We start from the raw sequence: 25,896 nt of genomic DNA, 5'->3' as shown, positions 1-25,896 counted from the left end.
GACAGTATTCAATAAAATACAGCTAATACCATACGCTTTGCTGAAATCAGTGGGGCTGATGCCCACTTTTTATTTAAATGTGTCCCATGGTGGTAGACTGGCAACGCAGTAGTCCAGGTTAAACTTGGTAAGTACACATGTTTATGACAAAGGGGGGTGATAAAGTCACCTGTACTCAGAATGCATTATTTGATACTGTCCACAAGGGTAGCCAATGTGGTGCCCCCCAGATGTTGGACTACAACTTCCATCAGCCATCATGCTCAATGGTCAGGGATGAGGGGAGTTGTTGCCTAGCAACATCTGGAGAGCACCACATTAGCTACCCCGATCTACAATGAAAGATAGCCTTGCAGATATTGTTGAACTGCAACTACGATCATCCCTGGCCATGGGCCATGCTGACTGGGGCTGATGGGACTTTGAGTTCAACATCATCTGGAGGACACCATATTGCAATGGTCCATTAGGGCAAATGGAGCCCCAATCTCAGCCTTCCTTCACCTACCTGTCTTCTTAGTGATAACTGTCATGCCAGCTTGCCAGCCTTACCCTGGCCTGCATTTAAAATGGCTAACTCCCAAAGCCTTATGGGGAATTCTTCCCTTTGACATCTTCCCTGTTAGCTTGCTAGCAAGCAGTTAAATCTTTGATGTTTTTTCATCACTGTGACTTGGTAATTTTTACAACACAGCTGTACCAGTTTACAGTAATTTTGCACCTTCTTATCAGTAGAAGGGGCCTGGTTCTGCCAAGGCCGTAAAACTCCTTGCTTTGTTATGGGAAACCAAGAGGAGGCGCCAGGTGCTGTGGGAACATCGTTTTTTCATCCTTTTGATGAAAATGTTAATTGGTTCATTGTCTCTGGCTGGGAGGGAATTTTCCTCCATAAGAGGAGGCTCAGAACTCTGGGTTTGTGTCCCACTTCGGAGCACCACATTGTCTATGGTGATGTTCTGTTGTGGCTCCATTTACATTTTGACTTGCAACTCCCTGAGGGGAAGAAGGCTATTCATTGAGAGATCCTATGCTCTTGTAAGTATAGTTAGGCAAACAGCTTTGTTATTTTGATTTGCGCCAAGAAACTTTCCTTTATCTTTTCTACTAAATACCTTACCCGTTTGGGTGTGTGGTTTTAGGATTCAATTTACTGCTACAAATTATTTGTGTGTACCTTTTTGCTTTTTGTAACTTTTTATGCTTTTCTTATTTTCTTTTTAATGAACTTTAATTACTTTAAACCAACGTGTGTTTATTCCAGAGAAAGGGGTCAGTTCCTAAATTCAGTCCTTGCCATTTGACCACAACTACCGTGTAACAGAGAAGCGTTTTTACCTAAGACTTCAGAAGGGGCCAGGAGTGTATCTAGACTCTGGTCCTGTGAGGCTCAGGTATTTAAGTGGACTCTGGGGTTCCCTTTGCCCCAGAGTAGCTAACCAGTTGAAGGGTGGTGGCAGTACTACCTTGCAGGGTTGGTGTTGATGTGCACAACCTTGGCAAACCAGGATTTGCTGGGATCAATTGCCCAAGGCTGGGGATTGACTCCTAGGACAGTGAGAGCAGACGGGGAAGGGTTCCCCGCTTTCAATACAATAACTAGTCCAGGGAGTGGCAGTGGCTGTCCACTTCCACTTCCTTAGTCTTAATGTTGCTCCTTGTAGAACTCAGCAGGGTTGACTCCACCCCCTGTCATTGGCTCTGGCTCCACCTACTGTTGGGCTCCTTGCTTTCTGCCCCACCGGTCCCAATGGGCACCAGCCACCACTGCCACCTTGGCCACCTGTGCTATAGTAGTATAGTTTTTAAGAAAGCATCAGAAACAGTATGCCTCTGAGCATCAGTTGTTGAAGATCATGAGCAGGCAATATTTCTTGCGCACATGTCCTGCTTATGGGCTTCCCAGAGGCACCTGGTTGGCCACTGTGAAAACAGAATGATGAATTAGATGGGCGTTCGGTTTAATTTTGTTCTGCAAAATAAAAAAAAGTTTGGCTGTCCTGTTCCAGACAGATAAGGGTGTGTCTGTCTGAGGACACAATCTTGGATCTGATCCACATCCATGGACATCTAACCACACTGTATCCAGTATCCCCCATACTGGGCATGTCTGCTAAGCATTATAGACTGTGATGACTATGCCAAACAACAAACATTGTCTGCAGTTTGCCAGGAGCAATATCGGCATGCAGTTTCCTTACAAATGTATGCCTTGCTTCAATGGCTCCTTTTGAGAGGGGGCTTTGACTTCTAGTAATAAAAAGTTAAAATGGGGGCCATGCTCCTCTACTCTTAAATCCATAATGAAAAAGGGAGAAAAAACCACAGCAGTCAAGGCTCACAGCGCATCTTGAAATAGTGGAGAGGGAGCAAGAGGCCAACTGAGCCAGTCCTCTGCCCAAAGCATCAATCTGCACAACCCACAGTGTGCCACAATGATCATCTGCACTATGGAAAGATAGTTGAAGAGCAAATAGATCTGAGTTATTTCAGCAACTCAAGCCAAGCTAAGCCACATGCTGCAATGGTAGGCAAGAAACAAACAAAACCTCAGCGCCAACAAACTGTGTAACCTGGGAAGAGGGATTCCTTCCCAACTGTAAGTGCAACAGAGTCACGACTCCAATGGTATTTTATTGTGCTGCTCCATTCCAGTCTTAAATGCAGTGGTCAGACAAGGCTCCAATGATGTTTTATTGGGTTGTTCCATACCACCCACCAGCCTCACCCTCCTTTTATTTTTTTTAAACTTAAGTTTTGCTGGCTGTGATGATGGCAGCAGTGGAATGCTTCAGGGCAGCTGCCTGCCATTTTCTCTCCTCAGAATGTGCTTGGAATCATTCTTTGCTATAAATAGAATCATTAAGCTTCTGTGAGGTGGAGGAGAAAATAGAGCCCCCGTGAACAGCCACTATCGGTTCCTTTGTCATGACTTAGTCGTCTGCACTATGCATTTAAAGCAGAATCATACCACATTAAACAGCCACTGCTTCCCCCAGAAAATCCTGGGGACTATATTGCCCTCACAGAGCTACAGTTCTCAGAGTGGTTTAGCAGTCAGTCCCTTTTCCCAGGGAACTCTGGGAATTGTACCTCTGTGAGGGGAACAGGGGTCTCCCAACAACTTTCAGCACCCTTAACAAACTACAGTTCCCAGGATTCTTTGGGGGAAGCCATTACTGTTTAAAATGGTATAATATCACTTTAAATATATAGTGCAGATGAGGCCTTAGTATAATTCCAGAGTCATTTCTGGGAGAGGAAATGGTAATTGCCAGACCACAAGGAGCCCTCTTGCGACCACCAACAGAAGCAGCAAAAATAAATGAAAGAAAAAAGCAATGGCACCAATACTTCTTGCAAAGGCATGGCCCTAAAACTGGAGGGTTTTTTCACTGCCTCCATTTTCATCACCAGCTAATGGGGATGGGCCATTTATGCCTCAGCACTACTTTCAAGACCCATTAATTCTTAAATCTGCTAATATGCTACCAGCTCAGTTTTCATTTCATTGGATGTCAGGGCTGGACAGCTGTCCTCCTTTCTGAACAAAGAAGAGATCCAAAGAGTTTCTCTGTGATCAAATATGCCAGAGGCTGACGTAGGTGTCTTTTTCCCATTGATGGGGGCATGCCTATACCTGTTTGTGATCTTGTTTCTCTTTCTGCTTGTTTAGATGTGGCAGCCATTTTGTGGTATGCCACATCTCACTCCAATTTTGGTCTGTTTTATTTAAATTAGATTTTATTATATATGTCTCCTCACAAAAAAATGAACCAAAACCAAATTAACACACAATAATCAAGAAAAATGTCTGGAGTGTCACACTGAGACAAAAAACAAAAAGCAGAGAGACTCAGTACAAAGAAAAAATATCACAACATCCCAAACTTCACATATTGGTACAAGAAGGGAATTGAGAGTATTATTTATTTGTTTGTTTGTTTATATCCTGCCCTTCCTCCCAGAAGGAGCCCATTGACATAAGCAATAAAATCCCACCAGACAGCATAAAAGTCTTCAGGGTTCTTCTCTCCTCTGAAAACTTTCCGGTCATGGGTTATCTTTTCAGTTCAACAAATACTTATCCCATCATTTTAAATTCAAATCCATTGAGGTTTTCCACTTTTGCACAACAGAAAGTCTGGGCTGCCACTAACATCCATGTTAGTTATTTTGAGAAAAACTTTGTCATGCCCTTGTCTCTTAAGTTCAATAAGGGGAGATGGGGAATCAAAATAACCAAAGTCAAAAATCAAAGGGAATCAAAGTCAAGAATCTGAGAACTTTCTGAAGAACTTTCAGTCTAAATTTATGTACTTTATGATGGGAATTTATGGCATTCCCACCATAGATGGAATTTTTTTTCTGAGTTCCGCATTCACACCAACTGTCTGCTTTTAAACCAGAAGTCACACAGGATAACTATATAGGCATAAAATGCCATATATGAGATAATTTTAATTAACACTCCCAAACATAAGCTGATACAGATTTATATGGCTTAGCTGACCATAAGTATTTCTATTGTACTTCACTTATTTCCATGTGCAGATCATTTTCCCAAACAGCCTTAAGTCCCTTAAGTGAGCCAGTGGAAATGTCCATAATAACTCTATGTATATGGGCAATACCAAGCCTTTCTACCAATACCCCAGTACAAGTACGATATCTTCAAATATAGAAAGATCTCAATTGGCTTGATTATCTAATAGTTGTTTAAGCTGATATTCTTGTTACCAGTTCAAGCCTTTGCATTCACCTTAAATGAATATCATTGTTATAAAAATCCTTTAATCTAAGTAGATCTTACTTTTCCCAGGACATAATGGCCCTTCACAGTCCCATGTTCACTAATTATGGATGATCTCCTAAAGATATGAAAGGCAAACATATGGGAGAGATGTGGCATTGCCATTTCCCCCTATCTCCCTCCAGCCAGCTTTCTATAATAAATTTTCATCACTAATAGAAATGTCTTCCATTGAAATACATTTTTATTGCTTTCTTCTAATTCACTATTAATCTAGGCTGAAAGTGGATGGGGAGCACCTGAAATAGATACAAGAAATTTGGGGTGATTTTCATGTGTATGACAGCTATCCTGCCCAATATTGCTAACTGCAGTCCCTTTCAACTATTTAGATTATGCTTTATTTTCTTGACTAAAGGAATGAGGTTCAAGGAGTACAGCCTTGAACTTGGAATATGGACATGTAAGTATCTACAGTCCTTATTAAAAGTTGGGATCAAGGTCAGTAGTGCCAATTTTGGATTGTTTAACATGCAAACCATTTCATCTGCATAAAGATTCAAGAGATGTTCTTCACCCTCCCCTTGGAAATATTAGGATTAAGTCTCAAGGTCATAGCCAACAGTTCCAAGGAGAGGCCAAAGAACAGTAGGGACAAACGGCACCCCTACTTAGTGCCTCTTCTAAAGGTTATTAATGGTGCATCATAATTATTTGTGCAAACCATAGCATAGATTTTCTTACAGAGTCTAGTTACTGCTGATATGAATTTGCTTCTTAATTGATACTGCTCTAGTACTTAGAGTCAATACCACCATTCCAGGCAGTCAAAAGCTTTGTTTGTATCAAATGACATAATTGCCAGGAGCAAATGTCTTCATTTGCTATCATGGATGATATCCAGTAGGCAGTGGACAGGGTCAATAATATGCCTTCCAGGAATAAACTCAGTTTGGTCAGGGTCCACAATCGTGGTACTCACCCTATTCAATCTGAAAGCCAAAATGGACACTTTTAAAAATCCTAATTGAGCAGGGTGATTGGGTGATACGAGCCAGCCTCTGTCCTATCTCTTCCTGGTTTAGGGAGCATAATATTTCTAGAAGTGGTTTAACTGTCTGGGACTTTCCTACCCACCCGCTCTCCCAAATATCATTAAGTATGGGAGTAAAGAATTCTGAAATGTTTTATAGAATAAGCTGCCAAAGCTATATGGTCCAGGTGATCTATTGTTTTTTACTTTGAGAGGAGCCATATGAACTTCTTCTGCAGATATAGTTCTATTAAGCAGCTCCCTATGAACTTCTGATATTGGTTGCTGGTGGAGGACAGACAAATATTTATCAATCTCCTCTCCATTAGTGTCAGATGTGTAATTGCTCTGAGGAACACTAATCAAACAGAGTATGGATAGCATTATGATTGCGTGTAATTGTATCATCTGCCTGTTGGAGGAGAAATCTGTTTTATTCCTTCTCTTTTTCAATATATGTGCTAATAATTTAGAGTTCCTGTTACCCCCCCCATAAATTTTTGCCAGACAGAAAGAAGAGATTTAGCTATAAAATGCAAATCTAAGGCTTCTAGATCTCTTCTATATTTAGTCAATTTTGCGTATACCTTGCTTGACCCTGTGTATTTATGTTTTTCTTCTAACTTCTGAATGCCTTGAAGGAGGTTATTCCTAATAGGCATTAGTATTTATTATTATTATTATTTTGGAAGATTCAGGCAGACAGACCCCCACAGATAGTGGCTATGCATCCCATACAATGTGGAATTGCACATCTGGGGTGATGCTGAAGTATTCAGCAATAGCCCCATGAATTTTCTCCACTGATTGCTTTTTGCTCAACAATTTTGTATCAAAACATTACACTGGATTCCCTAGCAAGTATTCTTGAAAAAATAATAAAAAATAATAAGACCTCCACCAATGCATGATCTGACAGCATTTGATAACAGCCAAATCTAGGGCAGGAACCAAGGAGTCAGAGACCAGTGTATGATCTAGTTTGGAGAAAGAATTGTGTTCTGTTGAGAAAAAAGTATAGTCTCTGAATCCTGTTCTGATTCCTCCATATATCTACCAAATGAAGTTTATGCAATATGGAAAGAATATCCTTACCATTGCCAGGATGCAAAGCACTTCTGCCCAACCTCTTCTCACACGCCACATTAAAATTGCCCTCTGCAATAACATCCCCTTCTGCAAATTTTAAATAAAAGTTTTAAAGTTTTCAGTGCAAATGAATATTGATTCAAATCTGTACCATATATGGAAGCTAAAGTCAGAGCACGTTCACCACCTGACCCTGATATAAAAACATATCAACTTTAAGAATCTCTCTTAGTTTGGTTCACTTTAAAAGGGAAAAAATTGCAAAAAAATTGCAGTGCTTCTCCCTTTTTAGACCATGTGGCTGAATACTGTGGTCCAAATTAAGGGTGTTTGAGGAGTCTGGCTTCATTATCAATATGATGGGTTTCCTGCAGAAATACAACAGATGACATCTGACATTGCAGATAGTCAGAAACCCTCCATCACAACCCTCCAGTCCTCATACATTCAGGGTAGAAACTGGAAAACTAGTCATTGTAAATTCCCATTCATATAGTCCCCTTCCTTCCCCTGTACCTCAGTGCATTTTTGGATATGTACATGCTCAGCTGAGCTTCTACTTATGTTCCCCTGCTCCTCTGCATCATGATAGGACCAGCATATGTATAATAGTAAGGCTAGTTCAGATTGCACTATTTCAGCCTTCACCAGCTTGGTGCCCTCTGGCTGTTTTGGAGTTCAACTCCCATCAGCATGCCTGTGCTGGCTGGGGCTGATGGGGGTTGTAGACCATAGAAGCTAGATTACACCAGGTTGGGAATAGTTGCATATCTATTTTTTCTTCCTGTGAAATGTCTTCTGAACTTCCCATCTGGAACTAAAGTGCCAGAAAAAATGCAGGAGAAAAGCCTGTATACATAAGAACATAAGAAGAGCCTGCTGGATCAGGCCAGTGGCCCATCTAGTCCAGCATCCTGTTCTCACAGTGGCCAACCAGGTGCCTGGGGGAAGCCTGCAAGCAGGACCCAAGTGTAAGAACACTCTCCCCTCCTGAGGTTTCCGGCAACTGGTTTTCAGAAACACACTGCCTCTGACTAGGGTGGCAGAGCACAGCCATCACGGCTAGTAGCCATTATAGCCCTGTCCTCCATGAATTTGTCTAATCTTCTTTTCAAGCCATCCAAGCTGGTGGCCATTACTGCATCTTGTGGGAGCAAATTCCATAGTTTAACTATGCGCTGAGTAAAGAAGTACTTCCTTTTGTCTGTCCTGAATCTTCCAACATTCAGCTTCTTTGAATGTCCACGAGTTCTAGTATTATGAGAGAGGGAGAAGAACTTTTATCTATCCACTTTCTCAATGCCATGCATAATTTTATATACTTCTATCATGTCTCCTCTGACCCGCCTTTTCTCTAAACTAAAAAGCCCCAAATGCTGCAACCTTTCCTCATAAGGGAGTCGCTCCATCCCCTTGATCATTCTGGTTGCTCTCTTCTGAACCTTTTCCAACTCTATAGTATCCTTTTTTGAGGGCTCATCCAAATTGACCTTGATAATCCATGTTTTCCATATGCGCTTTGTCATCTGACAGTCCCCACTAGCCTGTTTGTTTGCTCTTTGCCGATATGTACTCTTTTTATCAAATTTTATCCTAATTCTTAGTGTGTGTTGTTTAAGTGACACAAAAGATTAACCCAACACTCACCTATCAACATAACATTTAGCACACAATAGCCCTCATCCAATCAAAAGATTCTGAAGTAAATATCCTTTTGAAAATCCTACTGAGAAAGTTATGGAAAGCAAAACAAAACTGCAACAGTGTTTTGAAGATGTTTGAGTACCATTTGATCCCTACTTTATCATCATTCAGAGAAAGCAATGTATATATTATGAATTTTGTACTGTATATATTATGAATTTTGGATTTGTTGTGCCGAACCTCACTTGGATTTTACTTCCTTTTTTAGGAGGATCTTTGGTTTCAACAAAGTATTGATGACCGACAGTAATTACTTGTATGTTCAATAGCAAAGAACATTTTGATTCCCACTTCAGTACCACTGACTTTGATTGGACTACAGCAATGAAAATTATAATTGAGCTGTCTGTTTATATATTCATTATAGGAATGGAATCTGCTTCCACTGAAATGTGAGTCTTATCACTTCAGTTAAAGCAAATGTGAGAATCTAAAATTCCATACACATGGAAACGTCACTTATACATAATTACACCTGCAAAACATTTTCCTCTATCTAAATTCCCTTATGAATGTATGGAATTTTGCTTGCCAGAAATTACTGTACAATGCAATAAGCATTTATGAATTCTCACAATTTAACAGCACAGCGCACATATTAAAGAGAGGCAGATAATATGATTTCATGAAGATGAAATAGAAAACTCAAGCTACTTACCAGACTTCTAGCATATGTTTCTCAATTTCTTTATGAAATATTTTCTGTTCATACCATGCTTTCATATTCTGATCTCCTAATTTCTATTGCAGCTAACCTTCAGAAAATATACAATGACTGCCCAAAGATCCAGGATGCATTGAGCTCCATTTTGGATAGGAACAAAGAATCCATTTTTAACAAAAAGAAAAGTGAAGACTGTATTTTCAAGCTCCAGAGGCATTCTGGGTGCATGGTGAGGACGGGAAGGAACAAAGAGAGATTTACACATATTCCAAACCTCTTTCAACTCAGTCACATGATCTGGCAACCCAGCAGAACTTACGATGGCAAAAAGGATGGCATAAGTCAAACTTTAAAGGCTTGTTTTCCCTTTGCCAGGCTTGGGCTGGCTCAGCTGGCAGTAGCCCAGATCCTGAATGGAGTTTGGAATAGGGGTAACTTAATGCAGCTTAAATTAAGCCAGCATAGTTCAACTGGCTTCCTATACTCGTGATTGCTCTGCCTATTTTGAATTTGAATTTCTCTTTAAAAATCACATTTTCCAACTTACTGGCCAATTTAAATGCAGGAAATTCATCAATATTGCCAACAATTTCATTTCACACAGGAAAGTAGACATTGTGAAAATGGGTTCCTAAATTGATAGTGATCTGCTGTTTGAAACTCCACTTCTTTATGGGTGTCAATGACTGCCATTTTTGGCTCACCTAATCTCAATAGATTTGTTACAGACACTAGAAATATTCTTATTTGATAAATTCAGCCTTTTTCACCATTAATTTCAAAGCTGATCTCCAGCGCTTCTGTTAATTATTTCATTTTCAGAGCTCTATTTTGTGCCTTTAAGTAAAAAGGTAAACATAGTGTTTTCATGCAGTTACAATTACCCTCTTGGGACCTGCTCTCAAACCTGTCCTCTGATTTCTTCAGTGCATCCACTATTTATTTATTTATTATTTGATTTATATCCAGCCCATCCTCCCAAGCAGGAGAAATTATCTAGTGAACTGTAGCCTAAGAAAAGAGGCATGACTTTTTTACTATTATTAAAAGCTGGATCTTCAAAGACTGTCATGTGCTGAAATTGTGGGCAGAAAAGAAAGAATAGGCTGTACTCAACCAAGTCATACTCAGAGTAGACATCGAAATCTATGGGCTTTCATTAGGCATGCCCATTAATTTCAGTGGGGCTATTCTGAGTACAACTTAGCAGAATGCAACCTAATGTCCCGTTCTCCCCCTCCCGCTCCCTGTATCACACTGTTATTTCAAATGCATCCAGCAGTCATTTTCACATTAGTTTCTTCCTGTTTCTTCATTGCCAGCCACTCACCCTGTTGGATGACGCAGGGATGATTGTTTATTTATTTATTTATTACATTTATATCCCACCCTTCCTCCCAGTAGGAGCCTAGGGCAGCAAACAAAAACACTAAAAACACTAAAACATCATAAAAACAGACTTTAAAATATATTTAAACAAAACATCTTTAAAACCATCTTTTTTAAAAAAGCTTTTAAAAATCTTAAAAAGTAATTCCAACACAGACACAGACTGGGATAAGGTCTCTACTTAAAAGGCTTGTTGAAAGAGGAAGGTCGTCAGTAGTCACCAGAATGATAACAGACATGGCACCTGTCTAATATTTAAGGGGAAGGAATTCCAAGGGGTAGGTGCCGCCACACTGACGCATTTCCTATGTTATGCAGAACGGACCTCCTGATAAGATGGTATCTGCAGGAGGCCCTCACCTGCAGAGTGCAGTGACTGACTGTGTACATAAGGGGTAAGACAATCTTTCAGGTATCCTGATCCCAAGCTGCGCAGGGCATTGTACACCAAAAGTATAATCTTGAGGGCTTTGTACACCAAAACTAGAGTCTTGAACTTGGCCCAGTAGCCAATGGGGCCAGGGTTGACAGCAACTGTTCTGTGTATTATGCATTGCCTCTTGAATCAGAAGCAATGTTTCATATGCCTCTGGTTGCAAAATGTGGCAAGTTATCAACTTTGGACTTTCTCTAAAAAATGTGGAAATATGAGGCTAGTGTTCAAACACTAATATGCTGCATGAAGAGAGCTTTCTGCAGTTGAACTGCTAGCAAACAGGACTCTTCCGTTATCTTTGTGAGCTGAGAGAGAGAATTCAAAAGCATATTGCCAGAAGGAAGTAGGCAATTTGTGTAATACCTAAGCACCGACCTGGATTCAAAGAGAACAATCTATGAAGGCCACATAACAAAATATCAGAGCTTTATTACAACACTGATGATGGGAGCCGGGGGCAACAGGGTTGTATCAACTGTAACTTCCTTATACAACAGTCTCAGATCACTCCCCAACAACCTGTTTATTGAGCATCCATCCGATTTGTTTGTGGGGAGGTTCTATGACATCAATTATGTACTGAGCATTCACTCTGATTTGTTTGTGGGGAGTGTATATGATGTTGTGTCAAGCAATTCTTATCCCACACTTTCCAATATATTTTCCAGTCACTTTCCTTGTTGCAAAAAGTCTAGTTTTGGGAGGAATTTGCAAGAGCACCAAGTCAACTTAAATTGCACAACCAGAATTTGCTGGTGACTGAGTCCCACCCAAAAATAGTGACGTTCTGGAAGCGCCCTCAATGGCATATATCCCTGTACCTGTCCAGATTCTGTTCGTAGTATAGGTTTTGTAGAAATAGACACAATTTTTATTTATTATTTATTTATTGCATTTTTAAACCGCCCTATAGCAACAAGCTCTCAGGGCAGTGTACCTAAGATAAAACCACAATTAAAATACGAACAAGTGTGGATTATAAAACAGAATTAAAAACAGAATTAAAATACAAATTAAAATAAAAATTACAGTTACAATTAAGTTTAAAATTAAAATTAAATTAAGCTTAAAATGCCTGGGCAAAGAGGTAGGTTTTTACCTGGCGCTGAAAAGATAACAAAGAAGGCGCCAGGTGTATCTCATCTGGGAGGGCATTCCATAATTCGGGGGCCACCACTGAAAGCAGTTCCTTTCATTCAGACCTACACTGGATCCTTGATGGGCTATGTATGTGCTGCTATCCAATCTAGAATCTGGCTGCAAGTGTGAATCAAAATTCCATACTAGATATGTACAGCCAGAGCCGCCCCTAGGCATCGGGAAGTGGGGCAGTTGCCCCGGGCCCTGCACTTTGGGGAGACCCCGTGCTTGGTGATCTGCTCACCGGCTGGCTCCTCCCTCCCTGGCTGCTCGCTTTCACCAGGCAGGTCACAGCACTCGCTCGCTCTCTTTCTGCCCAGGACGGGAGCTCGCTTGCCTGCCCGCCTGCCCGCCGTGCTGAAGCCGCCGCCGCCGCTCCTACTGCAGTCAGCAAGTAGTAGCCCCCCTGGGGACAGCAAGCTGGGCCGGCAGTTCCGGGACCAGTGCCTGCGCACCTACGGTGGCGACTTGGCCAAGACCGTGACCCGGAGCAAATGTGGGGGGGGGCAACTTTGCTTTTGCCCCAGGCCCCGCACATGCTAAGGGAGGGGCTGTGTACAGCACCCATGTATACCTAAATGTCTGTACAATTATTCAACACATTTGCTTCAGACACATCTAAAGGTAAATTCAGATATTACACATTTATTGGGTACATTAGATTTAGTATTCACATGTTCTACTTCATGGTTGTTAATAATGTCTTATGAAGTTGGGGTTTGGTCTGAATGACTTGTTAGGGTCCCCTCTAACTTAGTAGTTCTTGATTCTAAGAGAGAGGGTTAATGGCTAGGGCCAGCCACATCATCTGGCTAAACTCATTCTATTGTTATACAAACTAAAGTGGTAAGTTGCTCTCATTGTAAAGGATATTAGCTTTAACAAAGGCTAAGGAAACAACCAGAACACCTTCTCTGTGTATTATTTTCTTCCTTGTACACCTTCTCTGGAGCTGGTGTCTTCCAGCTGTGTTTGAAAAGCAAGTAGACTATAGTTTTGAGACAGGCAGGTAGAGGGTAAGAGAGGGTGGAGAACAAAGTTGGAACTCTGAAAGATTTGGAGGTAACTCTAGGGGTGTTCCATTGTGATCCTCCCCCTATACTCAACTTAATGTAAATAAATGAATATGTTATGAAGTCTCTGGTGACTTCAGTCCAAAAGGAGACCAAACTCATGCTACATTATGGAGACCTCATTGACCATTTGTGAAAACTGTGTGTCACAAGTTACCTTAGCAGATATTCAGAAGCATTTATAAACTAACCATATAACAAGTACTGTCCACGTCAGGCTCTGGTCTTGCAACAACTTCCCAGAAATAGAAAATGATCTGAAGCCCACCTCTCAGAAACAAGCCGTACTGGGACTTCCAGCCAGGCAAGTGTGTCACAAACACTCTTCCAACAAATTACAATAGTTGACCTTTGTTTTTACTGTATTTTTAATGGTCTTACAGTATTTTTTTATTTGTTGTAAATTGCTTTGATTTTTTTAAAATGAAGCAGTAGTATACAAATATAAACAAACAAACAAATAAATAAAATTTGTTCCTCTCACGCTCAACTCTGTCTCTCTCCCTCCATACAATATCTCTGTTTCATTTCTTGTTCATCTGGAAGAGAACTAAAAAGAGATGGCTTACTTTGTCCACTATAAATTCATTTCCTGGCTAAATAACATTATTTCATTTCTCTCATCCACACCAATCCAGTAGCCCTTTTCTGTTTTTAATGTCCTGCTCAGGCCTATGCTTTCACCTCCTCAGTCTTTTTTGCCTCCTTATTATGCCACACAAAGCGCTCTCTCTTCTATGCTCTTCCACGTCCCGCTCTGGGGACCTTTTGTTTGTTTCCCCCCATCACATCTGATGAGCCGACTACTCTCCTTAACTTAATCTAACTCCTCCATGTGACCCTTTCTGGACTTCTGGTTGCCATCTCCCCTGCCGTTATCGGTACTCTCCTGCACATCATCAACCTTTCTCTCCGCCACAGCTCCTTAAGTATTCAAATATACTATGATTTCCCTATTCACAAAAAAGCATCCCTTGACCCATCCTCTCTCACTAATAACTCCGTAATTTCCCTTCTGCCCTTTATCTCCAGACTCCTGAAGCATGCTGCTCTAATCCCACTGTCTCAGCTTTATGTCCTCTAACTCTGATTTTGACTCCTTCCAATCTGGCTTTCACACCCACACCCTTGCACTCTAGTGAAACTACTCTCATGAAAATCACTGATGATCTCCTCACTGCCAAATCTGTAAGCGTCTGTCAAGAGCGCCTGATTTCTAAAATGGCTCAGAGGCAAAGAATTGTGGGGATTTCATCTTGTCTGAAATGGGGACTTTGTAACAGCTGAAGCTAGTTAATTAGGCCCAAGCAAGAACTCTTGCTTACAGTGGAGCCTGGTACATCAAGGCCATAGACCTGGGAAGGTTTGGGGAGTATGTGACAGTTAGGCACGAAAACTCCAGAAGCATTTCATCATCTGAAAGCCCCTTGATTGGCTCATTGATTCCTGGCTGTTGCTAGGGATTTTCCCCATCAAATAGGATTCAGACTTTGGGTTTTTGTTCCCCATTGTCCCTAAGGGGTTGGTGATGCTACCTGAGTAGGGTTCCACTTTACTATCTACTATCCAAGCTCTACATCTCTGGGGAGATGTGGAACCATGATGTTATTTTGCTGTTTACCTCTTTGTAAGTATAGACTAGGCTAGACAGTTTTGTTATTTTTGTCTGTGACTATAACTGTACTTTACCTGGCCCTCTGGAGTGTGGGTTTTAAGGAACCAATTTGCTGCTATATTTGTACACTTATATTTTATTTAATAAAGCTACTTCTTATTTACCAGTGTGTGTTCATTGCAGGAGTAGTGTGGGCCTGAATCCTGTACTTTGGCTACTTGACCACTGACTAATGTATAATTGGATATTTTGCCTAAGGCTCCAAGACAAGGAGTACACCTTTGGCTCATGTCTGTTGGAATCCTTGGCAGGTCTATTTCTGGCACTTTGGGTATCCCCTTCGCCCAGAGTGGGTGACCGGATGAAAGGGGTGGTGGCAGTCTACCTACCTTGCAGGGTTGTTGTGGTTTAGTTAGCTCTGATAAGGGAAGCATGGATTTGTGCCTGACCAGGATCAATTGCCCTGGGCTTGGGAAATGAGTCCTGGGACTGAACCGGAGCTGGTTCATGACAGCATCTATGTTGGAAGTGCAGTAGTGCTCTCAGTACTGTCTACCCTGACTGGCAGTGGCTCTCCAGATGGGATATTCCCAGCCCTGCCTGGAGATGCTAGGGACTGGGGCTGGAAACTTCTGCAGATACAGCTCCTTCTAGAAGGAAGGGAGGGATATAAATGTAATAAATAAATAAATAACCACTGAGCTACAGTCCTTCTCCTGGCTGTTAAACTGATAAAAACAATTAACTTGCTGAAAATGAATGGCAACCTGCCTTGCTGAAGCAAACTGTGGTCTATTTAGGTAGGGATGGAGAACCTATGGCCCTCCAGATGTTGCTCATATCGGCTCCAGCCAGCACGGCCAGTGGTCCAGCAACATTTGGGAGGTCCGCAGGTTCCCCATCCCTGATCTAGATTAACCGTTTGGTCCAACAAATGCCTCTGGAAGACCACAAGTGGAGCAGAACAGTGAAAGTCATTCTCTATTGTTTATCTCAACATCTGACATTAAGTATACGGTAACTCTCTTCATGGATGTTCCATTTAGTTAACATACCTTATAGCCATCGACAGAGCCTACCCTCCATGAATGTTTTTCCTATTTTGCTTGTTTAAAGCCATCTAATCTAATGGTTGCCCCCCTTCTTGTGCAAATAAATCCTGTCATTTAATTATGAATGATGTGAAAAAACACTTGCTTTTGTCTGTCCATAACAAATCAGGATGCAGGACAATCCTTTACATGCACACGTCCCATTGAGCTCAGTGCAGCTTACTCCCAAGTGAATGAGTATAGGATTGTAGCCTTAACTGGGTAAGTTCTTATATTATGATGATAAGAAAAAAATATCTCTATTCTCACCCATTATTCTTATCATCTTAAGTCCTTAAATAAAATATAAGAGTTTTTTCCATATTAGGACATTCTCTATGTATGGATGTGAAAGTTGGACAGTGAAAAAAGTGGATTAATAGAAAAATCAACTCATTTGAAATGTGGTGTTGCAGGAGAACTTTGTGGATACCATGGACCACGAAAAAGACAAATAATTGGGTGTTAACAGAACTATCACTAGAAGCTAAAATGATGAAACTGAGATTATCATACTTCGGACACATTGTGAAAGACAGGATTCACTAGGAAAGACAATAATGCTGGGGAAAAACAAAAGGGAGCAGAAAAAGAGGAAGGCCAAACAAGGGATGGATTGATTCCATAAAGGAAGCCACAGACCTGAACTTACAAGATCTGAACAGGGTGGTTTATAACACAAGCTATTGGTGGTCACTGCTTCATAGGGTCGCCGTAAGTCGAAATGGACTTGAAGGCACACAACAACAAAGGACGTTTCAGCTTCAGGGATTACATTTGTCAATGTTTCACGCTGCAAGCAAGTTCACACATTGGCTTTCTTCAGGAAGAAATAAGCATGTAGGAGGTATGGGGCCATGTGCTCCACCACTTGCTTCCATCCCTGTTCTTTTGGTGTCTGATGACAAGGTCTGAAGGGAGTTTGTAAAACATGTTCACTGGAACACACTTCTAAGTCTCCTTACCCCTTTCAGACCTTGTCATGTTCAGTGCAGATGGCAGGGGTGGTGGTGGAGTACATGCCCTACACACTTACATCCTCCTAACACCTGGAGAGGGCTTCAGCCTTTGAGATATGCTGCACACCGTGGATCAAGCCACTCTGATCCAGCAAGTAACATCTGTATAGACATGAAGTCTTCCATATGTGTTGTCAATGCAGTTCTACTAGATACACAGACCTAGGCTGCAAGCACACTAGTCCCCTACAGCAAAGCATTTCAATTGGCCACATCAGGAGGGGGAATGGGTTGATCTACCCATCAGTTGCAAAATCTACTTGAAGTGATTTAAAAAAAAAATTCACCCAAGCTGATCCTACCAGGTTTTACAGTAAAAAGGAATGGGGTTTGACTAGAGTTGTGTGCCCCATATTCAGAAAAGAGAGGTGGAGACGCACTGGAACTGGCAGTACAGTAAGTGTATCTTTACTCCTTGTTTACATTACAATGCTCATCTGGGTCCTGTTGAACTTTGGGTTCAGATGGGGATGCACCTCAGCATTCAGGGGCAGTCAACTGTTACTTGTGATTAGTTGCCTGTGACTACTGCAGTGCTGTGGCAAATGTTTATAAATCACCCACACAGGTAAACATTCTTGGCATTACCCCTGAAAAATATGGCCACTGATCATTATATTTCCTGCTACGAGAACAAGTTACATAAAGAAGACCCTTCATATTGAACACTGTTTTTAATAAATCCAAGTTGTATCTTAAGAGATATTAGAAAAATCAATGCATACACCTCATACACAGAAAGATCACATCAAGTCAAAGTCAAAACAAGTTACAAACAATTTGGAGTAGCATTTATATAAGAATTTAAATGGGACATCAGAAAGAGAAAAAATGCTTTTGTACTTAAGAGATAATGAATAAAGTTTGCAAAAGTTGCTTCAAACTAACTTTTCCTGTTGAAATATGAGCTCATAAGGTTATTTTTCCTCATTCATTATTTAATCGTAGTTTGTCTGTTTTCTTTCTATTTTTGTGCTTATTTTATCAAAAAAACTACTTGTGAGACTTCCAGTATCAATTTTCTCAGGGAAACAAGACCTGTGGTATTTATCTTTTAATCTGGATAATCACCCACAATTGACATCTTTTCTTCAGTTAAAAATGCATGGAACAGAACATTTTTGTTTTTGCTTTATATCTTCAGCACACTGACTTCAAAAATATAAATGTCTGCCATATCTGTATAGAATGTGTGTGTATTTACACAGTCAATATTCATATGAAGGAATCAGGAACACTTTGATTACATAATTTTTAAGAAAAAAAATCCCCCTGCTTTTTATTTTTTAACAAGGCTTTACTGACCCTGGAAAGCTGTAAGAATTTTATTCCTCTTGGTACCATGTGGAATAGTGTTTCTTTAACCTAGAGAAAACATGAACAGGAGATTTTTTCCCCTACGGACACAGGTATGCAGTTCTTCCTGGTTGTGAGAGACAATAGCTGCACATCTCATGGTGAGGGTGGGGGGAGTCACTGATTTTTCTCTGCTGGCTGATGGAGGCAGAGTTCACTCCCAGAAGAGACAATTGGCAAATTGTTTTCCAGGTGGTGGTTAATAAGTTGGCTTATGCTGTCAAATACGCGATCCTTTGTACGCACCTGAAAAAAAGATGCAAGTAGAAGGTTCAGATACATTCACCAGACACTGTAATTTTAAACATTTAAATTGTTTTTTTTTTATTTTAATTTTTAATTGTACTCTATTGTTTGCTGCCCTGAGCTCCTTTGGGAGGCAGGGTAGGCAGAAATTTAATTAATTGACAATTAATAATAATTCTGACCTTTAAGGGTCCCAGGCTATCTCAGGGCACATGAGGCCAACACCTTGTTGAAGCTAAGCAGGTCTGAGTCTAGTCAGTGCCTGGATGGGAGACTGCCTGGGAATCTCTGATGAAAGGCGTGGTATAAATGTAAGAAGTAATAATAAAAAACTAGACATAAAAGGATAGTCAAATGTATTTTATCCTTATGGCAATCCATAAAAACATAAGAAGTGTCTGCTGGATCTAGTTCAACATCCTGTTCTTACAGTGGCCAATCTGTTGCCCGTGGGAAATCCACAAGTAGGACCTGAGTGACAAGAGCACACTCTCCTCCTGTGGTTTCCAGCAACTGGTATTCGGAAACATACTGCTTCCAACAATGGAGGTAAAGACTAGCCATCATGGCTAGCAGCTGCTGATAGCATTATCGTCCATGCATTTGTCTAATCTTTTAAAGCCATCCAAGTTGGTGGCTATCACTGCCTGTTGCGGGAGTGAAATCCATAGTTTAACTGTGTGTTATGTGAAGAAGTAATTTCTTTTGTCTATCCTGAATCTTGCAACATTCAGCTTCATTGGATGCCTATGAGTTCTAGTGTTATGAGAGAGGAAGAACAATGTTTCTCTATCCACTTTCTCCATGGCATGCATAATTTCATACACATGCAAAGTGTGAAGTTACCCAGTGAGCTTTATGGCTCAGCAAGAATTTGAACCTGTATTTCCTTGGTCTGGGTTAGGCATGGGGAACCCTTGGCCCTCCAGATGTTGCTGAACTACAGCTCCCATCAGCCCCAGCAAACATGGCCAATGGCCACAGATCATGGCAGCTGTAGTTCAGCAACATCTGGAGGGTCAAAGGTTCCCCATACCTGGTCTACGTCCAATACACTAGCCATTACATCACACAGGGATGTGTTTTGAGAACATAATTCTAGAGCTTGGGAAGTTAGCTGCATGTTTGGAAACACTAAATTAGCAAGCCTTGACAAAAGACACGCAACTCTGTTGATCAGTGAGGCAGAGAGAACCATACTTATGAAATGAAATATCCTCTTTCCAACATAAAGCATTTGGCCTTCCACAAACACCAGCAGCCTCAGGCTAATTCTGCTTTGTTGGAAATAGTTATGAAAATAATCTTTGACTGACCTCTAGTGTTAAATGTTTGAGTTGCATCCATTGTATCTCCTAGATCTTTACCTAATGCCTCAGGTCAGACCCTGAGATAGCCATAAATCTAGGGCCAGTAAAATGTCTGTTGCATCTTATTAAAGCTTTGTCTGCACTGCAGCAGCTCTTCAGTTAAACAGCACCAGGTGATACAGAGTTTAGCAGATTATCTGCTCAACCATAGTACAAAGACTAGTTTTCTGCCATGCAAGATGCAAGAATGTTCTTCTCTTATGATGGCAGAGCAAAAGAATCTTGAAGCATCTTAAAGACTAAAAAAATGTTATAGGATTGGGGAGGGGAATAGTCTGGATATCATATTTGGGGTCCCCCCCCCAAGCTTGTAGTTGTATATTTGTAAAGTTGGATTCTGTGGAAAAAGACACTGCTAAAGTGATCAAACCAATGTTTTGGTTGAGTTAATGTTTCTAGCCAAATCTATTAAGTAACTCTTTGCATGACTAAAGAGTACAGGTGACTTGTTGCCAGGGAAACTACTAGCTGAGCTGGTAAGAGACACGCAGGCTTGACTTGCTCTCTGTGCTGAATCCAAAGCTATGGCTTTGAGCTCCCACCCCAAGAAGCCTAAGGGGGGGGGGACACAATCTGTTGGAGTGTTGATGCTGTGAACCCTTCCATCTTATACTCAGCACCTGAACATATGTGTAAATAAAACCATTTATCACAAATGCATCCTTGTCTCCAGTGACCTTCATTCCAAGAGACTCGGGGACTGGGCTAATGGGGAATTTTATATATCCACACATATAATCATAGATATTAGAAGGTATATGTTTTAAAATCACAAGGAATTAAGCATAGGCCCGCAGGCTTGTTGAGACCCTAAGATCCAGTCTCACAGAGAACCCTAAAAATCCATAGGCCTCAGAATCAGACCTGTGAGTAAGGGCCTATGGAAACAGGCAAAGTAAACTCAGTTTGAACTGCAGTTCTTGCCAGAACTTGGCCGATGCGTGACTGACATATATTAATTGGTGTATTGTTTAAACCCAACCAGCATTTAACCTGTGTAGCTGTGATTGATGTATTATATTGTTTTGATCTTGGGAAATGGGTTTCTTGTGTAGAGCAAGGACGCCGACTAGGGGGAAAATCCTGTAACAAGAATCAGAGTTTTAAGGAGAGATATGTTGAGATTTAACAATGATTTCTAAAATAACCAAATATGTTAAATTGTAATACAACTTTATAAGTGTGTTTTCATTAAGAAGCTCAACTGGAGTGCATACCGCAGATCAGAAAAGGTACCGCCAGGGCCAAGAAGATGCCAGCATGGTTAACGAGCAAAGTCAAGGAAGCTCTTAGAGGCAAAAAGTCTTCCTTCAGAAAATGGAAGTCTTGTCCAAATGAAGAAAATAAAAAAGAACACAAACTCTGGCAAAAGAAATGCAAGAAGACAATAAGGGATGCTAAAAAAGAATTTGAGGAGCACATTGCTAAGAACATAAAAACCAACAACAAAAAATTCTATAAATACATTCAAAGCAGGAGACCATCTAGGGAGACAATTGGACCCTTGGATGATAAGGGAGTCAAAGGTGTACTAAAGAACGATAAGGAGATTGCAGAGAAGCTAAATGAATTCTTTGCATCTGTCTTCACAGTGGAAGATATAGGGCAGATCCCTGAACCTGAACTAACATTTGCAGGAAGGGATTCTGAGGAACTGAGACAAATAGTGGTAACGAGAGAGGAAGTTCTAGGCTTAATGGACAATATAAAAACTGACAAATCACCGGGCCCGGATGGCATCCACCCGAGAGTTCTCAAAGAACTCAAAGGTGAAATTGCTGATCTGCTAACTAAAATATGTAACTTGTCCCTCGGGTCCTCCTCCGTGCCTGAGGACTGGAAAGTGGCAAATGTAACGCCAATCTTCAAAAAGGGATCCAGAGGGGATCCCGGAAATTACAGGCCAGTTAGCTTAACTTCTGTCCCTGGAAAACTGGTAGAAAGTATTATTAAAGCTAGATTAACTAAGCACATAGAAGAACAAGCCTTGCTGAAGCAGAGCCAGCATGGCTTCTGCAAGGGAAAGTCCTGTCTCAGTAACCTATTAGAATTCTTTGAGAGTGTCAACAAGCATATAGATAGAGGTGATCCAGTGGACATAGTGTACTTAGACTTTCAAAAAGCGTTTGACAAGGTACCTCACCAAAGGCTTCTGAGGAAGCTTAGCAGTCATGGAATAAGAGGAGAGGTCCTCTTGTGGATAAGGAATTGGTTAAGAAGCAGAAAGCAGAGAGTAGGAATAAACGGACAGTTCTCCCAATGGAGGGCTGTAGAAAGTGGAGTCCCTGAAGGATCGGTATTGGGACCTGTACTTTTCAACTTGTTCATTAATGACCTAGAATTAGGAGTGAGCAGTGAAGTGGCCAAGTTTGCTGATGACACTAAATTGTTCAGGGTTGTTAAAACAAAAAGGGATTGCGAAGAGCTCCAAAAAGACCTCTCCAAACTGAGTGAATGGGCGGAAAAATGGCAAATGCAATTCAATATAAACAAGTGTAAAATTATGCATATTGGAGCAAAAAATCTTAATTTCACATATACGCTCATGGGGTCTGAACTGGCGGTGACCGACCAGGAGAGAGACCTCGGGGTTGTGGTGGACAGCACGATGAAAATGTCGACCCAGTGTGCGGCAGCTGTGAAAAAGGCAAATTCCATGCTAGGGATAATTAGGAAAGGTATTGAAAATAAAACAGCCGATATCATAATGCCGTTGTATAAATCTATGGTGTGGCCGCATTTGGAATACTGTGTACAGTTCTGGTCACCTCATCTCAGAAAGGATATTATAGAGTTGGAAAAGGTTCAGAAGAGGGCAACCAGAATGATCAAGGGGATGGAGCGACTCCCTTACGAGGAAAGGTTGCAGCATTTGGGGCTTTTTAGTTTAGAGAAAAGGCGGGTCAGAGGAGACATGATAGAAGTGTATAAAATTATGCATGGCATTGAGAAAGTGGATAGAGAAAAGTTCTTCTCCCTCTCTCATAATACTAGAACTCGTGGACATTCAAAGAAGCTGAATGTTGGAAGATTCAGGACAGACAAAAGGAAGTACTTCTTTACTCAGCGCATAGTTAAACTATGGAATTTGCTCCCACAAGATGCAGTAATGGCCACCAGCTTGGACGGTTTTAAAAGAAGATTAGACAAATTCATGGAGGACAGGGCTATCAATGGCTACTAGCCATGATGGCTGTGCTCTGCCACCCTAGTCGGAGGCAGCATGCTTCTGAAAACCAGTTGCCGGAAGTCTCAGGAGGGGAGAGTGTTCTTGCACTCGGGTCCTGCTTGCGGGCTTCCCCCAGGCACCTGGTTGGCCACTGTGAGAACAGGATGCTGGACTAGATGGGCCACTGGCCTGATCCAGCAGGCTCTTCTTATGTTCTTATGTTCTTAAGAAAACAGTTCTTTGAAGTGGCCTGCCTCTTCTATTTCTCTGAGGCTGAGAGATACTAGTTAGCCAGAGTCACCCAATCCTTTTCCCTAGTCTGTGTGGTTTTCAAACATAGCTCAGAGTTTTAAACATGGTTCTCTCTCATTAGTGTATTTTATAAGCTAGGAGTGGGATTTCTAAGAAGATATAAGACCCCTATAGCTATTAAAACCAGTGATGCTCATGAAATTTCAGTTACTCTGAGTTGAGGTAAAACCCAAGGAGGTGTACCTGAGTCAGCCTGACCCATCAGAAACAATGAAACAATGGATGTACCGGGTTTGCTTGAAGGCACATTCACAATAGTAACTGGTTTCAACTGGCCTAAAAGAGCATTAGTCAAGGTGGACAGCAGAACAATGGTGATATTAGTAAGACAGAGAGAAAATTGGAATAAGAAGTATATTACCTAATGCTTTCTTATTGGTTTGGAAAGATTGCAGAGAGGAGGAACTGTGATGTTATGTGGGAAGGAACTTGTGGGATTGGTGAACTAATGTCACATGTGTATTTAGTACTGTATAAAAGATCTATGCAGACTGTGCCTCATTGCAGTCTCTCCTGGATGTTTCTGGGAGGCTGACCCCTGCATACGCTTGTAAAGAATAAAGGCCTACCTTTTTGCTTCAAGCCAGTGTCTTAAAATTTCTTCAAGGAACCCCAGCAAAAGACTCCAAAGGAGAAAAATTCTCCATCGGGGTGCACATAACATTACAGTAATACCTTAGTTAACCAATCCTCCAGGAGTGAAGCTCCTTTTAATGAAGGATTTTTTAAAAGCGAAACTGACCAGCTTTGCTTTGCTAGGGATAAACCTTTAAGCCTGTGCCTTTGCTTTGCTAGGGTGAAACCGACAAGCCTGTGTGTTTACTTTTCATTAAAGAGATCTCTTGCTTTCTCCCAGGACTGGGGAGGGAAGGATTCAATAGGATTCAGAGGAGGAGAAGGAGGGTAGGGGAGGGAGGGGGTGGGTGACGGGTAGGCACCCTTTAAAACCCGTTGAAGCTTCCCCCATCATCTATGAGCAAGTGTAGAATCTCCTCCCTATTCTTTCCATGTTATTCCCACCTCTGGTACCAAAGTTTCTGTTAAAGTAGTAATGTCCAGGAATGTATCTATTGTGTTAACTAAGGTATTATTGTATTATGACATAAGACTTTTTGTTAGTTCTATATACATTGCCCTGAACTCCCTTTCACACATGCAAGGACCTTTTTTGTGCAATAATATTAAGGGGAAAATATTTGTTCTGTACTAGCAAAATTGGAAGCACTATCTTTAAATGTTACTAGTATAGAACAAACATTTCCCCCTTAATATTATTCCTCTTCCCATCATTAGGATCAAATACTCACAGTTCCTTCAGGATCCACTAAGAGCAAATGTTTGGCTTGTCCATTATGTAACCCAGTCAGCACATAGGAGCCTGGATTGGAGGTACTTTTCCTGACCAGGAAGTCTCCACATTTCTTTAAGAGCTGTTCTGCTTCTTTTCTGCTCATCTCCCCTTGATACCAGGGTTCTGTGCTCAGTTCTGCTGCTGCTGCTGCTGCTGCTGCGACTACACCAGCTGCTCTAGAGGGGAAAGGGCTGGCACGTTCGACTGAGGTAGCCTTGTTCAGAATGGGCACAGGGGTTTGGTTCTTGAGAGCATCTTCAAAAGGGCCTGGTGGTAAGGGTGGGTAACAAATACAAATTAGTGACATAAATATAACCTTTCCCGACAATAAAAGTACTATCTTGAGGACAAACGTCTGGATATCTTGTAAGAACTTGGGTGCGGGGTCAGTTCTCTTCCATTGGATCTTAAATCTACTTAACTTTATCTGGATTGTATCCAAATATATATTAAAAGGGGGAGAAGTGGGGGAAGGAGGGGCTGGCTGCAAAGGGGCTGGCCACAGAGCTAGGGGATAAGGGTGCTATGATGATAGTCATGTTACCTTCCAATATTTCATATGTATGGATTTGGGGAGAGCCTGAAACCCCAGAATATGCTCTGTGATGAGACTTCTAAATACAAGGATATCGGATGAAATACCAGCTGGGGGAAAGGTCATAGAAGGGCACTGAATTAGGATTATGAAATAGTCAAGAAGCCTGACAGCAGGAGAAGAGACAGTTGGAGACAGCTAGGGAGAGCTGATAGCTAAGGGTGGAGTAGAATGTTTGATAGGAATAGCTGTAAATAGATATGGGCTCCTGCTGGGAGGAAGGGCTGGATATAAGTCAAATAATAATAATAAATAAATAAATAAAATGTAAACATGTTGTGAAAAGTGTAAATTTTGGAAAACATGCTGTATGAAGAACAAGTGAGGTCATTAGTTATATAAGTTAGGGAACACAGATGGGGTGATCATGAGGCCTTACAGACAAGGTGGCCAGCATAAGGTAGAAACACCCAGAGAACACCTGGGGCGGAGTAGGTATAGCAAGGCCTGTATAAGTGACCTGTAGTAGTAATGGAAACTCATCACATCACACC

At 41.3% G+C, this 25,896-nt stretch overlaps 1 protein-coding gene across 5 annotated transcripts in view; it reads right to left on the bottom strand.

The window, feature by feature from the left end:
* Positions 1 to 17,700: 17,700 nt before the first annotated feature.
* SHC3 (SHC adaptor protein 3) overlaps positions 17,701 to 25,896 on the bottom strand; it is an 85,245-nt gene continuing 77,049 nt past the window's right edge. For all 5 annotated transcript variants that reach the window (XM_061626092.1, XM_061626098.1, XM_061626085.1 and 2 more), the window contains 2 exons: positions 24,764 to 25,074; positions 17,701 to 18,605 (listed from right to left, as the gene is read on the bottom strand). In XM_061626092.1, the coding sequence (XP_061482076.1) occupies positions 18,477 to 18,605; positions 24,764 to 25,074 (440 nt within the window). In that variant the 3' untranslated portion in view covers positions 17,701 to 18,476. The remainder of the gene's footprint in view (positions 18,606 to 24,763; positions 25,075 to 25,896) is intronic.

Source organism: Rhineura floridana, chromosome 1 (assembly GCF_030035675.1).
Source record: "Rhineura floridana isolate rRhiFlo1 chromosome 1, rRhiFlo1.hap2, whole genome shotgun sequence".
NCBI classification, from domain to species: Eukaryota; Metazoa; Chordata; class Lepidosauria; order Squamata; family Rhineuridae; genus Rhineura; species Rhineura floridana.
This window is presented reverse-complemented; position numbering and strand designations above follow the sequence as displayed.